Source organism: Eleginops maclovinus, chromosome 9 (genome assembly GCF_036324505.1).
Source record: "Eleginops maclovinus isolate JMC-PN-2008 ecotype Puerto Natales chromosome 9, JC_Emac_rtc_rv5, whole genome shotgun sequence".
NCBI lineage: Eukaryota > Metazoa > Chordata > Actinopteri > Perciformes > Eleginopidae > Eleginops > Eleginops maclovinus.
The window spans coordinates 12,397,835-12,413,404 of NC_086357.1; the positions used below are offsets into that span (position 1 = coordinate 12,397,835).

At 38.9% G+C, this 15,570-nt stretch overlaps 1 protein-coding gene across 1 annotated transcript in view; it reads left to right on the forward strand.

The window, feature by feature from the left end:
• ddah1 (dimethylarginine dimethylaminohydrolase 1) overlaps positions 1-15,570 on the forward strand; it is a 60,540-nt gene that overhangs the window by 31,397 nt on the left and 13,573 nt on the right. The window contains exons 2-3 of the mRNA XM_063891832.1: positions 11,558-11,657; positions 13,306-13,379. Coding sequence (XP_063747902.1) covers positions 11,558-11,657; positions 13,306-13,379 — 174 coding nt within the window. The remainder of the gene's footprint in view (positions 1-11,557; positions 11,658-13,305; positions 13,380-15,570) is intronic.

Genomic DNA, 15,570 nt, shown 5'->3' on the forward strand with positions numbered 1-15,570 from the left:
AAATGATCAATCAATAATCTGTAGTGTTTTAGCTCTATGATGCAGCATACAGATATAGGTTAATTTCATGTCTGGACTTTATCAGACTTAAATACATTTGGTAGAAATGTATCACCCTCCCCAAACCTTGCGGGTACATAAGGCTGCATATTCTGAAATAATGATTTTTAATATATTTTATATCATCCACATTGTATACAATATCCTTTTGGAGGTATACTCTTCCAGTCTGTGATTGGTCTGAGTCAGAGATGGATCAGCATGCAACACAAAACACTTATAGTCTAAGCCGTAATGTCTGCTTTTCAGAACTAAGTGTCCAACAGAAAAGAACGTTGCATCGCTGAATATGGAATATCTGAATAAGGCTTTTAATGTTGTTGTGGAAATCCTCTGGCTTGAGTATTTATTATCTGTAATATATTCTCATCATTATGAAACCTGTCCAGTTATTTCCTGAAATGGTTCGGGGGCATGGCTGGTAGTATGTATGTTTTTTTCTGATGGGGCTCAGGCGGAGAAGCTTGCTATTCCCTTGTGTGTCTGGAAAGTGTGCCGTTTCCATTACAGCCTGTCTCGTTTTGCTGCAGAAGAGGCAATGTTTTTGCATGGAGGCCTGAGGGTAAGAGGAAAGGTCTTTGGCCTTGTGAGTGAAGGCCTCACCAGTGCGAGGTAAGTGAGAGAGTGCCTGTGGCCCTCCTAGACACACACATGGGTTACATGTGCAGCTTCAAAGACATAGCTGGATGGGTCTGAGTGTTGGCAGCCTTTCATTACTGATGGAAGAACAGAAAAGGCTGCCAAGGGCTGATTTCAGACTAGTTAGCTAACTGATCTACGGAAGGATAAGCTTCTGTTTTACTAGTTAACAGACTGACTAGCATGCTACCAGGCAAGCTTTTCTACAAGGCATACTGACAGCCTAACTCTCTAGGATGTTGAATCCTCAAACAAAACGACTCAGAATTGACTCTAATGACTAACTTCAGGTGGATTTTACTGGCCATCCTGAGGGACCATGACATCAATTAGTCCGTCAAACAAAAACCAACATATTAACCTTCTAAATATTCAAAGTTAAATCTGCATTCATGCCACAGGATTGTATATCTGTAGAGACAACGTAGACATGAGATGTCTAGCTGTGTTCATAGATTTCTATTTCTAAACCTAAAATCGTCTTGGCTTTTCTCATATCCTTGTGCTTCTTACTGCTCATGGTCTGTTCAATTCTTCAAACACATCATCATGTAGAGGTAACTCTCTCACTGCTAAATCCCTGTAGTATAGTTAATTCCACATGGTTCTATTATACTTTAAAAGCAGATCTCTGGATCCAGACCTGCTGGTTAACATTAGCACCTGACCTCTTGTTTCATGCTGAAAGAAGGAAAAAAAAAAAAAAAAAATTCTGGGAAAGCCCTTCATTAACATTTATGGGAAACCTTTTGGCCCATCTTGTTCTTTTTCCCTTTCAAGATTAAAACACATAGTCCTTTTCCTCCTTTTTCCATACCAGCCCCTCCCATACATCTAACTTCACATGGCTGTTTTGGGAAATCCCTCTTAATGGGCAGTAAGTCTGTACTTTGCCTGGCAAATTCTTCTTTTTTTCCTTTTTGGGAAGACGTCCATAACATTCTTTGGAAATCGTGGGTGTAAACGTGTGGTATGATGGTGTTTTCTTTCAGCAGTATTTCCATGCTGTTTTTAGTATTCTGGACGGAGCAAAGAGGAGCAACCGCTGGAACACCTCAACAATGAAAGGAATGCAGATATGAGAGATATAAACATATTATGTACCAGACAGTATGTGTGGCTTTAAAAAGTGGTCAAATATTTTGCATATATAAGCTCAAAGACACATTTTGGTTTACTTTTTTCCCAGCAGATATTCAGAATGTCAACAGTTTGAGCAAAAACTAACAGAGCACGTGAGGGGAGGAATTCTCAAGGGAAGATCCCTTGCCAGTCACACTCCTCATATCAAGTGAGGTCAAATTCTCTGAATCTCACTCCCCTTCTCTTCTCTGTGGCTTTCCTGACCTCTTAGCCGGGGTTCCTCTGTTATGAGCAAGTCGGCACTCTAAACTAAGAGGACTCCCTGCGTGGGAGGGATGAGTGAGAGAGGGAGTGGGGGAAGCCTTGAACGAGAACTTCATCTTCACGTGACTCACCCAAGTGACCCCCTTTCTTGACCCTTCTTGTAGCTCTGCACTCCCTTCTTTGCACTGGACTCAAAGAACTAAACATATATATTTTCCTCCCCTGGAAAAGCCATGGTGGGTCAGTCTCCGGGCCACATAAATCCAGACAAAACCTTTGTGGTTGGACATTCCGTTCTGTGGCACACCTTGTGCCTCACAAATGTCGAAACAGCTTAAATATGTGGGAGCTCTGGGTATTTTTACTTTGGTTTTCTAGGGGCCTCAACCCGTGGAACAAAAACAAACACAATGGGGATTCCTACTGGAATAGTCTCAATTGAATCATATTTGGTACACGTGACACCCGGGCCAAGTTTTAATTCTTTAAGGGTAATAAGAGTCGGTTAACCACAGTGCTCGGAAAGCCTGACAGGTTATGGGAAATTACTTCGGGTGACATTTGTCAGGCATTCCACTTTCCATTCAACTTCTAGTTCCCTTTTTCAATGCTAAACCATATGTTGTTCCACAAAACTTTCTGGCAGATGTCTGCTGAAGCATATTACCATCCTACAACAGTTCATCTAGTTTCCGAATGTCAGTACAGTGAGTACTCTACAGTTGTTCAACAAAAGCTTCTGGGCATTTCAGGCAGCCCATATTTTATTCCCAGCTCCTTGAAGGGCTATGTCAATATCTTTGTATATCCATTAAAGGGTTGTTGCAAATAAATGATTGGACACATTTTCAAACCTGTACTTGTGGAGCTGTCATTTGGACGAATGTCATTAAGTAGATTTAAAAAAATATGTATTTCTAGAATCAACTTGTTTGACTTGTATTCAGAGGAATGAAGCCATCGAAAAAGTGATAGATAATTTGCCTTGGTTGGGATTCCCTGTCAGATGTTTATAGATTAATGTTGTGTAATGATATTATGAAAGTCAAACTCCTAATTTGAACGTAATTTTCTTATAATTATTGTCATTTGAACAAAATCAAATGACTTGTAATAATTAATATAATTTCTAATTGTTTAGAAAAGAATGGATACCAATTGGAAGGCTTAAATGGTTGGAAAATACATTCACATTTTCCATACATTGTTTGGAACCATATAAGTTGCAAAGTCCTTGGTTAGATTATTGAGTTTATAGATTTATGGAAAAGGGAATAAACACATACAGTATGTAACGCCTGCCATTTTCCTTTAAATACTATGAACAATACATTGAAATGTGCGATTTTGCTCAGAAACAGACTTTATACTAAGCACATGGATTGATTGACATACACTATGTGCTCGTCTTGAAATCCTCGTCATCCCTTACAAGAGCTGTGGGTGGTCCTTTGTCTGTCAGCCCAGGTAGGCCAAAGGTGGCCATGAGTAGGTTTTTCCACTAGGGTTTCCCTCCAGAAAAAAAGGACACACAACTCTATTTGTTATTCTCTTTCTTGAAATATTAATTTGACCTTTAATGGAGTTGGTGATTTATTTGGATAATAACATCAGGTAAATGGAGTGTTAATCTCAGTTTATCAGAAAGGATTTTTCAGCCTTTCTATGTTTGAGAAGAGTGGAACAACCTTCTCTAACCATGAAAGTATGTATACATACGTAAAGCTTTGGCCCTTCTTTGATTTACTTCCAATCAATGTCATGACGCACAGGAAATGTTGGTCATAAAAGCATTTTATTAGCATTACTTGTTGGTGGTATGGAGCTGAGTGACCTTGAGGGCGATGCAAGCTGTTCTTATTGAGTGAAAACAACCGTTGCTGACGTCCATTTAGCCTGCATTGCAGACATGTTTGTTGAAATTGCCAAATACTGTATATTAATTATCCTACAAAAAAAAGAAATAATTTTATCTGAACAATGCAGCCAGAGAAGGGTGAACTTTAATACTCCATAAGGTAGGTGCGTTTATTAGCTTTTCCTCCTTGTTTGGGTAAAGAGGTCCAGCCTGTGGGGGTCAAACCCAATAAATACAGAGGAGACGGTCCCAAGTGGAGATGTATTTACTGAAGCCCACTCTGTTTTTCCCCACGGTGGAGGCTCACATCCATATGTAACCAACATATCGTATCCATCCTTCTGCTTTCCAAAAGTTCCTAGCCTGCAGCCCTTCTGTATTTGTGGAGCCGTCACAGTGAGAGGTAGGCAGCCGACACATTCTTTACAACCCTGCTGATTGGAGCGAACACTTTATTTGCTCTGGGACAGACTTCTGTTTATTTATGCAGTACTCAGCTCTGGTTGTGTGTCTCTCTATGTGAGTGATCCCTCTGATCAAGCAAGGCGTTATGGTACAAGATGTTACGAAAGACATTTCTCCTTTTTCAATGGAGTGATATTTTGTCACTCTCTTCACATTTCTGCAAATTTGCTTCATAGTCCTGGTTAAAATTGTGAAGGGTTCTTTTTCCTGGTAACAGAGATAACACTCTTAAAGGCTAAGAGTGTTATCTAACAGTGATGCAAAATTTCAACAGAGGTGCTCCTTAATCTGTAATCATTTCTAAGAACCTTTGTAGTTATTAGGCTTATCAGTCCCAAGCCGCACATCTACTTGGATGTGTAAGCGGTTTTATCATCATCCTAGCTTTAAAAATTCATTTAGAAAATTGGACCCAGATCCCTTGAGCTTCGGTCTTATTGAGGTGGATCATTTATATAACAATCCTTGGATAGACCTTTCACAAAAAATAGAAACCACTATTTCCATTCTTGGAAGTGAATATTTTGTATCATCACCCAAGGACCCACATTGAGATCCATGTTCATTTAAATATTGATGTATGTTTTCCATTGAAAAATAAAAGAAGAAGCTAATGAACAGCTACTAGAGCATTAATAAAACAAACTAATGACAGAGATTGTATAATGTTAAATGAGTTTCTACAGTGCTGGTCATCCCCTCATTTATGTATAATTAAATGAAGGGTACGTCATCTCTCTTAAATGCATTTAACTCTCACACACAGACCATAATGCTCTTATAAAACTAAATACCCTCTTTTAAAAATGAGTGCCTTTTTTTTTCACTTTGTTCTTCCCTCTATTATAGTCTTTTCAAATGATGTGTAACACTGGCCTTGCTGCTATTGCTAACACATTCAGTCAGCTTTAAATGTGTCTAAATAGGACTTTAGTGTGGCATTTTCCTCCTTGGAGCCCTGATATCCTGGGAGCCCCAAGTCAAAGCAGTCTTGATAGTCTAGTCGGTTTGGCAGAAACAGCTCTTTTACAAAGGCACTCGGCCAGATCCATGTGGTCGATGTGGTGCTAGGGTCTTTAGATCTACTACTGTTAACTTTGAAAGCCTTCACATTGACCCACTTCTGAACATTTGTGTAATCCTGAATCAGATGGGTAGGGGTGAAGGAATGTCATGGCTTTGTATTCCACAGATATGTTCCAACACACACCCTGGATTTGCTTAGATAACACGAGGACAGGCCATGGAGGGTTTGTTTTTCCTTGGCTAAACAAGTTGTTGTCATTTCATACTTTTGTTATGGGCAGTGATAGGGTGAAGTTTTGCAGTTAGTTCCCTTTAGGAATGTAACATTTAATCACCATGACAGCATCAGACTGGGTCGTTTTTTTACCATGTATGCACGTTCCTGTGTGACTCATTTATGATTGCTTTTTGTGTTCTTTGTGCTTGTAACTGCTGCAAATGGACTGGAAAGAAATCATTTTGTAAAGATTTCCAATAAGAACACATTGCACCTTCATGTAACTTTTATCTGCATTCGATATATGTTAAGTGTGTGAATTTGCAATTGGCAAGGATATGTAAAAGGTTTTTGAATGTAACAACAGCTGTTCAGAACCCCATTACATATTCAATAGATATCCTATTTTTTTAAAGACTTCAGGAACTCTTTGTAAATAACTCCTTAAACGGCTGCTTCTTGCTTACTTTTGACAAATCTATAATTGAGCTATTTAATCACACTTATTCCTCTTAGCCAACAAAGGTAGTCATCTTTTTGCATTCTCCTTGACGTCAGAGACTTAATACCTGAAAGGTTTTGATAGCCTTATCCTTCTTGTTCCTCCTTGTTCCTGAATAGCTAATGAGATTAGTGCATTTATGTCAAATTCCACTTAGTCCATTTTCTTAATATGCAGCCATTATTCCCCTTCTGTATTCTGCTGGTCTTTGAACTTTCCTCAGCATTAGGCCTCTGCTATCTGTTATGATCCTCTGTGCCATGGATGTCTAGCCAAACACTCAGCTATGACGCACAAACCCCCCTGTTCAAACTTGTGCCTACATATGTCAATACAGCAAAGCTTCTGTTTGTGTGAATCATTTGTTTATAAGCAATGGATAAAATTACAGTTTTAATGATGCAGGGAATGCTCACTTGACTCTGCAGTTCATCGCAGGTCTATTGATATTTGTATCTTCGTTTCAACTTAACTCTTTTGGTTTACTCTTGGTTCCATCAAGCCCACTTCAAATTTCACAAATTCAAAAACACTCTCCTTATTCTACTTGAACATACACTGTACACTGCTCAACACCAAAAGGCAGACACTGTTACCAATTGGTAAACATATTGTCAACCAATATGGTCAAAAGATATTAGGTCAAACACATATTTACCAGGTTGCTAGAAACACAACTCCAGACAAATGCAAAGCTTGTTCCATGTCTGCTTGATGACAAAAGAGGCCATTTGTCTACAAATGTTTGTGCCATGGCACTTTTTCAACAAACATTTTTTGTTTGCCACCCAGTCCTCTTATAACATCCCTTTATGTACACAAAACTTTAAAAATCTTGACCAAATCCCTGCGTAATGTCTTTTTTGTTGTATTTACCAACCTTGTCTTGCATTATATGCTATTGAATTCATGCACCTTATATTCACAAACTGCAGCTGATAAGTGTCGTTTAAAGAGGCTGACCTCCTTGCGTGTGAGGAATGCTGTGTCCCCATTATGTCGGAGCGTGGGACTCTGTTGCCTGGTGTAGGGAAGCTAGGATGACCTTCAGGAATGCTATTGTTGGGGAATCTATTCCCTTTCCAAATTCACCATGCTCTATCAGACCGATGGTCCTTTTTAGCTGAATGCGATATCAACGGGTACCAGGGGCGAGAGAATGGAGACGGGTCCATAAAAAGCCTCAAATAAAAGGCTATTCTCTCTGCTCCGTCTCCCTGTCCTGGGCTGGAACGGCAGGAATGTGGCAGGCAGACCGTCTAAATCTCAAAGCCTTCAGCCCCTAATGAATTTTAAAAGGCCTTTTTCATTCAAAGCAGGGTGCTGGCTAACAGCATGTCGCCTGGCCAAGCACTCAGGGGAAAAGGAGGAGAGAGGAGGGAAGAACAGAGAAACATAGAGGGTCAAAGGGAGAAGAGAAGGAGGTGCTGGCAAAGTGAGTTGGCACCTAGTTAGGGTGAGGTATTGGATGTCGCTAACGGTAAGAGATAATAGGCCACTCTGCATGAGAAGCCACCTTAGAAGCATTCTTGACCCCGCCATGATGGACTCAAGAGAATAAAGGGAATGTGAGAGATAAGGCAAGAAATCAAGACAGTGAAAGAGGAGGGGAAAAGAAAAAGGGCAAAGGGAAGAGAGACAGCGATACTGATGATGATGTATTTTACATATCTGCACCTGTTGAGAGATTTGTTTGTCACTTTTCCAGCTGCACTCTGCTTAGCTTAGGCTGTATCATGGTAAACTGCTAGCATCGCTTTCTGTACAGGCAGGAAATAAATATCAATTGACAACAAAGCGAATACAGTAAATTATTCTGTCATCATGCTGAAGTATTCCTCTAAAGTCTACAACCATATGCCGAAAATGGCCTCAAGATGTATATTGACCATTTCCTTTCCTTTGTTATAGAGCTATGTGAGCTCTTTAACTTTACGAAAAAAGACAAGGGGATTGACAAAGACATGCCTGACTTAATGATTGATGGACCTGAAATTGGTGACTGTAACCAGTGGATAGATTCACTCTCCTGTAAATGCAAAACACTATTAGGAAACATTAACTTTATTAGCTGTCCTAATCTTCTGTGATTAGCAGTGTGTCTAAGGGGAGCTGTTAAGGACTAACATTTGCATGCTTCTTGTTTTGTCAATAATGCATACAGCACTTAATACTCTTCAATGGCCAGTAGAAGAAAACATCAACACATTCATTTTTATTAGACTGATACAGGTGGTTACATTCACTGACTGCTTTATTGGAAAATGGCTTGATCCACCCATTCAGCCGTTGATTGATGACTTAGGCTTACCTGTTTAAAAAGTTTTGTTTTCCCACAATTTTTTTAATTACATCTTGCACTATCGATAATTGTAGGGGATCATGTCCGGTCAAAAGACCTCATTGAACCATGGATGTGTGACAGCAGGAAGAATGTACACTCCTGCCAACTATGCACTCCTTCTTTAATTAATCTGTGTTTCTGCTACAACATGCTACTGACAGCTTCCAAATGTGTGGATAACTACATCAAGAATGCAGGTCAGGAGGAGTGTGTTGTGTCAGGAGGGTTTTCTTGGCTTACGTCAGGCCTGTTTGTGCCAGCGGAAAATGGTTTAAACACCACAGCTAATGGAAAGCTTTGAGTTGAGCAGATAAGATTCAGCAACGCATAGCATTTTTGTAAAAAAAAGATCTGAGTGTTGCCATGCCATCTGAAACCATAGATTGTTTGACACTTTGAACAAAGACTATGGAGATAAAATGGTGCAATTCTCTTTACTAAAAAAAATCTTTCATTTATTTCGGTTCTTCTACCCAAAATAAAATGTTGTGGCACAAAAGTTCTTCTTCGTCCAATGCCTTTCCTGTCCAAATAGTGTTTGGCACTGGCCAAAAGCTAGCCGGCACTGCTGCTAAATGGAGCTGAATCTCAGCAAATGCTCATTGTAAACATTTTGAGTTTGTAATTTATCTTTGTGTAGTCTATATCTATGCTGGACCATTCACAACCTGTAAACACAGGACCATTACCTCACTACACTCAAACCCCTTCCTATCTTGGGCTGACATGATACTAATTCATGATTTTTTTTTTTAAATGTAGTTTTGCTCTTTCTGTGTGTACTCAATACCTCGTCCAAACTCACAACTAAAATGGTTCTTGTGTCTGTGCTTAAGGACTAATTAATGTTCTCTACCACACACACACACACACACACACACACACACACACACACACACACACACACACACACACACACACACACACACACACACACACACACACACACACACACACACACACACACCAAGCGGATATCACACTGTTGTCTATGTAAAGGCGCTATTACATTTCCCATGGTGAAGGAGGGGCCTAAACACCCTTTGGGTCACATCACCTCCAGTGATGTCAGAGGAAATGCCACAGAGCTGAGGTAAAGAGCTGCTTTATACACTCCTGCAGATTCTTGGGCAGACTTCTGCTTTGATAGTGGAGGCTGCTGTGTGCTACAGACAGAAGGAGAAAGGAAAAAACAATGGCTGATAAAGTGGAGACACAGCATGGTCGTTATATTGTGTGTGGCTTTATGGGTAAAGGTCTTTCTCTGAAATGCATTTTTATCATCTACTGATATGATCTGGACTGGGTATTAGATATAAGGCCTTTCCTCTTAAGCTTCGTTGTGAAAAATCTTATATGGCTAATAGGCAAGGACATGCATAAATGATGAATCAGTGGTGGAGTAGAAATAACTTAGCTGGGAGCCGCAAGCATTTCACAGCAGTAGGTCACAAAAATCACCTAATACATCAAAAACAAACATCAGAAGCCCATTGTTTACTTCATCGAAACAGTCTCAAACTTTTGTTTTGCACCCCCAAAACACCTACAAACCTAACTAATTAATTGCAGATAGTTCCTTAGCAGTGCCCTGGCTTTGGACAAATACATTCAGTGGAAATTGACTATAACCTCACTCATGATGGTGCACGCTGTGGCTGTCAAATCTTTTAAGAGACCACTAATTAACCCAGTTACTTGGAAGGACGCAGTGTTCTTCCTGTTTTAAGAACACAATATCTAAGTAGACGATAAGCAGAATTCCTTCAGATGAAAATTGAAAAGGAAAGACTGATAATTCTGTAAGATTTAACTGTCCCTATTCTTAAAAGAGATTGGATTTCAAAGTTGCAACTGTGGCATGGTTATATAAAGAAAAACTCATAGAAACAAACCACTATAAAACTGTAAGTGTCATTATTGAACATAAACTAATGCAAATCTTAAACAAGACTTGCAATACATTCTACCTTATAAATGTATAATGCTTAATTGTTGTTCAAACTGTTTGAGAGGTGTTCAGTCAACTTTAAAATAATTTTGTAGGATGTAGCTTGTACTGCATTAAACTGTGTCTTACTCTACAGAGAGGTGTTGCCTTGATATAAAAGATTAGTTATAGCTATTTGCGCCTTCCTTACCCTGCTTGTGACTGAGTATTAAACCATAATATATGTGTTCATAATTAAAGGTGAGTTGTGTATTCACGGGTGCGCTTGGAGGCATTTATTTTGCTTTCTGGGAAGTGCATGGCAGTCTACCTGGGTGACCTCATGGTGTGGCCTTCCACAAATGAGGAGAAGCAGAAGCAATGTGTTCGCCAAAAAGCTCAGTGAGCAGGCTGAGGTCATAGTGAGATAGGGCTTATGGAAACACTGATGCTCTCGCTAACATGACTGGCCTTGGAAACTACTCCCAAAGGAACCCCAAAAGCAGGACAGTAAAATCACACTGTGTGGTCAGACAGGAGAGCAGACCAGCCAAAGTTCAGCCAAAAAAAAGGAACAGGTTTCCAATTCAGCCGAGAGGACATACAGGTGAAGTGGGGTGTTTCCTTTATTTTCCATCCAGGGAATGCATTTCATAATTTATGTTGATGTTATCTGGGTGGCAGCCGTCATTTCACTTCCTTCCTATAAATGTATGGAAAACAGATGACCCAGAGCTCGAGGACAGGAAGAGGCTTTTTTAAATTGTGTGTTGGTCCTTCAGCATATCTATTTTCCACAGGCACCGCTTTGTACATTTTTTAACTTACTTTCTCCAAAATGACATAATTTCATGGCTCATTAAAGTGATGTCATCGAAACCTGTTGAAAAAAAAAAAGCTTTGTTTCAGTGCACTCAATCTCCAAAATCTGGGTATTGCTAAACACTGTGCCTTAAAGAAATCCAGTGAAAATCCTCAGACTGATTTTTATCATCTTGTTTACAGATGTCTGATTAAAACTGAACCCTATCATAATAATGCTGGAGAGAGGAAATGCTGATGTTTGAAGCGCTCAGTGGTGTAGTTTACTCCACGTCATCGCAGTTATTTGTTTAATATCCGCAGATGTTTTAAGTGTATTTCTGTTTGTGTCCTTGTGGTTGTTCCAGACGGAGGTAATGAAAGCAGCTCTGAAGAACTTGAATCTGAACATCGTGGAAATGACTGATGAGAACGCCACACTGGATGGAGGAGATGTGCTTTTCACAGGTGAACTATGTTGCCTCAATCATTGTATGTTGTACAAATCGAAACAACCCGAGACCCTCAACAAATACAATCATTTTATGGAAATCATAGCCGTCATTCTTTCTACAGGGGGACTGTCGTGTCTCTGAGTTTTCTATAAATCAATGCAAGGTATACCAGCTAGAAAATAGTAATATATTTCCCTATTCGCCATTGAATGGATCCAAACCAAGATTCCAATTATTGCATCCAAGCTTAGTACAAATTAGCATTGCTTTTCCAGTTGTTAGTTTGAACAGTATCAGGAAGTAAATATTGTTGGCATGAACTTGAACAAAAACTCTGGTTCGCGTAAGCAGCTTGACAAAAAATGTTTTTCCATTTTGTTTTAATCATTGAGGTCAGTAATGACGTGGGTTCGCCCTTAGATCTTTCCCCATGAAGCCATAAACAAACGAAGAAATTATCCGAACACAATAAAAAGTATTACTAAGCAGGAACATCACGTACTTGTTTCTGATTGACCTGATTGATCTGTTAAAATCGTCAAACCGGATCAGAATTTAAGATTAATTCCCTTTTTTTATAAGAACTATGCATGAACTTGTTGAATTGAATCACATTAAATGGGATGTCATTGTAAACAGAAAACAATGGAAGCAGTCGAAGTATGAGCCTCTGCAGTTTCAGCTTTCAAAACTTGTGTCTGTGTTTTCTGGATCCTCCACCAAACATTCCTCTGGGCAACCTCGATGACCTGGTTCCTCAGTGCACTAAGCAGAACTTCCCTTGAAAAATATTCTGTTGCAAAAGCATTGTGTACCATGTTCAAATCAAATCAGCTGGACTCTGGCTCTTAACGTGGGTCTCTTCTCTCTTGCATTAGTTAATAACATTATGTGAGGGCAGAGAATTGTGGGCAGTGTCATGTGGTGAGTTAAAATATGGGTCAGTATCTTCTACACCGTGCAGGCCACAAGGAAAAAGCATGGTACACCTAATTGGGTTTCTAGACACTGGCTCTGTGCGTTCGTTCCATCCAGCTCAAATCGGTTTCACATGGCAAGGCTAGAAACATTTCCTGTTGGCAGGGCCCCGGCTAATGGTTCATTTTGTAGAGTCTCAGCAGCTACGTGTGGAGCCTTTCCCTGAGCTCAGTGTGCTGCTGCAGCCGAGCCAGAAACTCAGGGCTCTGCCTGCCTGTGCCCCACCATACTGACCACAGTTGGCGCTTCTCACAGGCATGCATAAAGTACACAGTGTGGTGGCTGCAGTGTTCACCTAATGGAGCTCCACAGCCTCACTGTACTGCTGTTGTTCTACGACTTTTGGACTGAAGTTAGACTTAGCAGATTTCAGAACTTTGTAGTTGTCTTATGTTGAGGTCTAGATGTAAAACCTGTCATACTTATATTCACTGTACTCATATTATTTTATGTATTCGACAATTTGTTGTACAGTTGTTGAAGATTATTACCTTTGATTGTTTTACTTTTGTGTTTCAGTTTTTGTCTTTTACTGTGAGTCATGTATGTGTCTGTTGGTCTGCTGCATACAATTGAACTTACATGTATTAATAGAGTTATATATTATTTCCTTAAATTAAAGTGAGTTGAATACAATCGATAGTTGCTTACACAACTTCTGTGGTGTCTCGTTCTTACTTCAGGTCAAGAGTTCTTTGTGGGCCTTTCCAAGCGGACGAATCAAAAAGGAGCAGAGATTCTAGCAGATGTCTTTAAGGTGAGTTTTAATGGTGTTTTAATTGTGTGAAAAATGGCCGGATAACGATTAATACTTAGTAAAAGTAACTGAACCTTGCTGAAAATGACTGCAGGAATTGTGTTTTCGAGCCAAACACTGATCTTAAGATATCTTTAATGAATTGAAATGTTTTTAACTTGCATTAAATTATAGTTATGACCACTTTGGGGCAACTCAACTAACAATAAACAGAACACTCATAATATAACACCTCATAAAGGGAAAATAACAAACATTATAGCCAAAAGTTGTCTATTTACACATCTGCAGATACATAGTGTCATTTTTATTTAATTGGAGTCTGGCAATATGCAAGTCCAATATTCACACTTCTATTCACTGTATTTTGTTTTCCACCTTATCTTGAGGGAAATATGTAACTTTTTAGCAGCTAAATCCTTTTTGATTGAATTTCTGCCGTCTTTTGCTAGACAGGAGGCGTATAATGGGTTTTTAAAGCTTTGTTGCTCAGAAAAATGTGCCTGCTGTAGCTCAACCAGAATAGTGTTGGTTGGTTAAACAGAAACAATGAGCTGAAAACTGTTATGTATTTTAAAATATAGAAATGTTTTAAATCTGTTGTTCTGGACACTTAACTGTATAATAGTGAATAAAAACCTTACCATACCTTTCTTTAAAATATACAACCACCACTCTATCTTCTCAAGCCTCTTAAATGCACAATCGTGCTCTGAGCAATCAGATATCCGAAACACAAAACTGATAATCATGTTATAAATCATAAAAGCTTCAGTACAGGAAAATAACAGCATCATCTCTCAATTACCTTGCTTTTTTCATCCTCTTCCCACTGTGCTCTCACATCCAATTTATTCCTTCATCCATTTCTGCCTCATTTCAGACCCTGCTTCCTGTTTATTATATTCCCCCACCATTCATTCACCTCTGCCTCCAATTCTTCCGACTTCCAGTCTGTCTCAAGGCTACTCCGTCTAGGTGAATTATATTGTCTTTATATTTAAACCAACATTTTTTCTAAGAAATGTTGTTACCCCTTCTAATCATCCTTCTGGCTGTGTATGTATGTGTATATATATATATATATATATATAATGTAATTGATGACATCAAAATGCAAAGTACCCTGACGTATTTTAGGAGGGGCTAACACCTAACTCATTCATTATTTTACTCATCATTATCACCATTAATAACTCCATTTGAAATAGTGCTATTCAAAGATTATTCTTTCATGTTTTACCTTTAAAGGGAATTAATGAACTATGGCTGTTATACGATTAGATCTTTAGAGAGACTAAATTGGAGTCTTTAATAATTTATTCACTTTTAATAAGCTCCTATGGAAAAATACTGATAAATGCACAAGTCAGGTGATATTCTATTATTTCTTAGGGTCAACAAATCCTCTTAACCAAACATTAAATTGATCCAACTAAGTATTTCCTGTTTAACAAATCCACTATAAAGCTTAGCACACTGTTTGAACTATGAAAAACATATCTATGACCCACTGCATTGTATTGCTCAAAACTTAGTTTGAGTACCATTAGCATATAACTACTGTACCCAGCTTTTTCAATTAAAATATTTATCCTTTTCTTTTTTTTTTAAATGAAACTATAAATGTGTGACCCATTTAATCATGTATCTCTAAGTTGGAACAAGTAAGCTCAGTGCTGATTGCAACAGACTATGAATAGCGTCAGAAAGTATTGAGAGTCCGTTCTTGGTTTTGATTTACATTGGATTTGTTGATGGTAATATAAAAGATATTGATCACCAGCCTTTTTTTTAAGTGAAGGCAACAGTGTATTATCCTGGTCTACAGTATGTCTTTTTTCAACCCTTGTTTCTGGTTTCAATATTTTTTCTTTTTCGACTACCTTCTCAGTAATTACCATGGGCTGTGGCCTCATTTGCTGCAACTCGGCACAACAATCACACTCCCACATGACACACATTCAAAAGAAATGTAGCGCAGAATATCACAATCACCTCTGAAACAACACAGATTCAGGCAAACTGGGAGTACATGTACTTGGTCACGCAGTCTACAAACAGGGCCAAAGTGTGGGTCACAAACCCAGACTGATCTATCCATCTTTTTTACTGTTATTGAAATGTGAAGAAGTTTCATACTGCAGACTTTATGCACTTGGATTTGCTCTGACAGACCGAATCAAAAGAG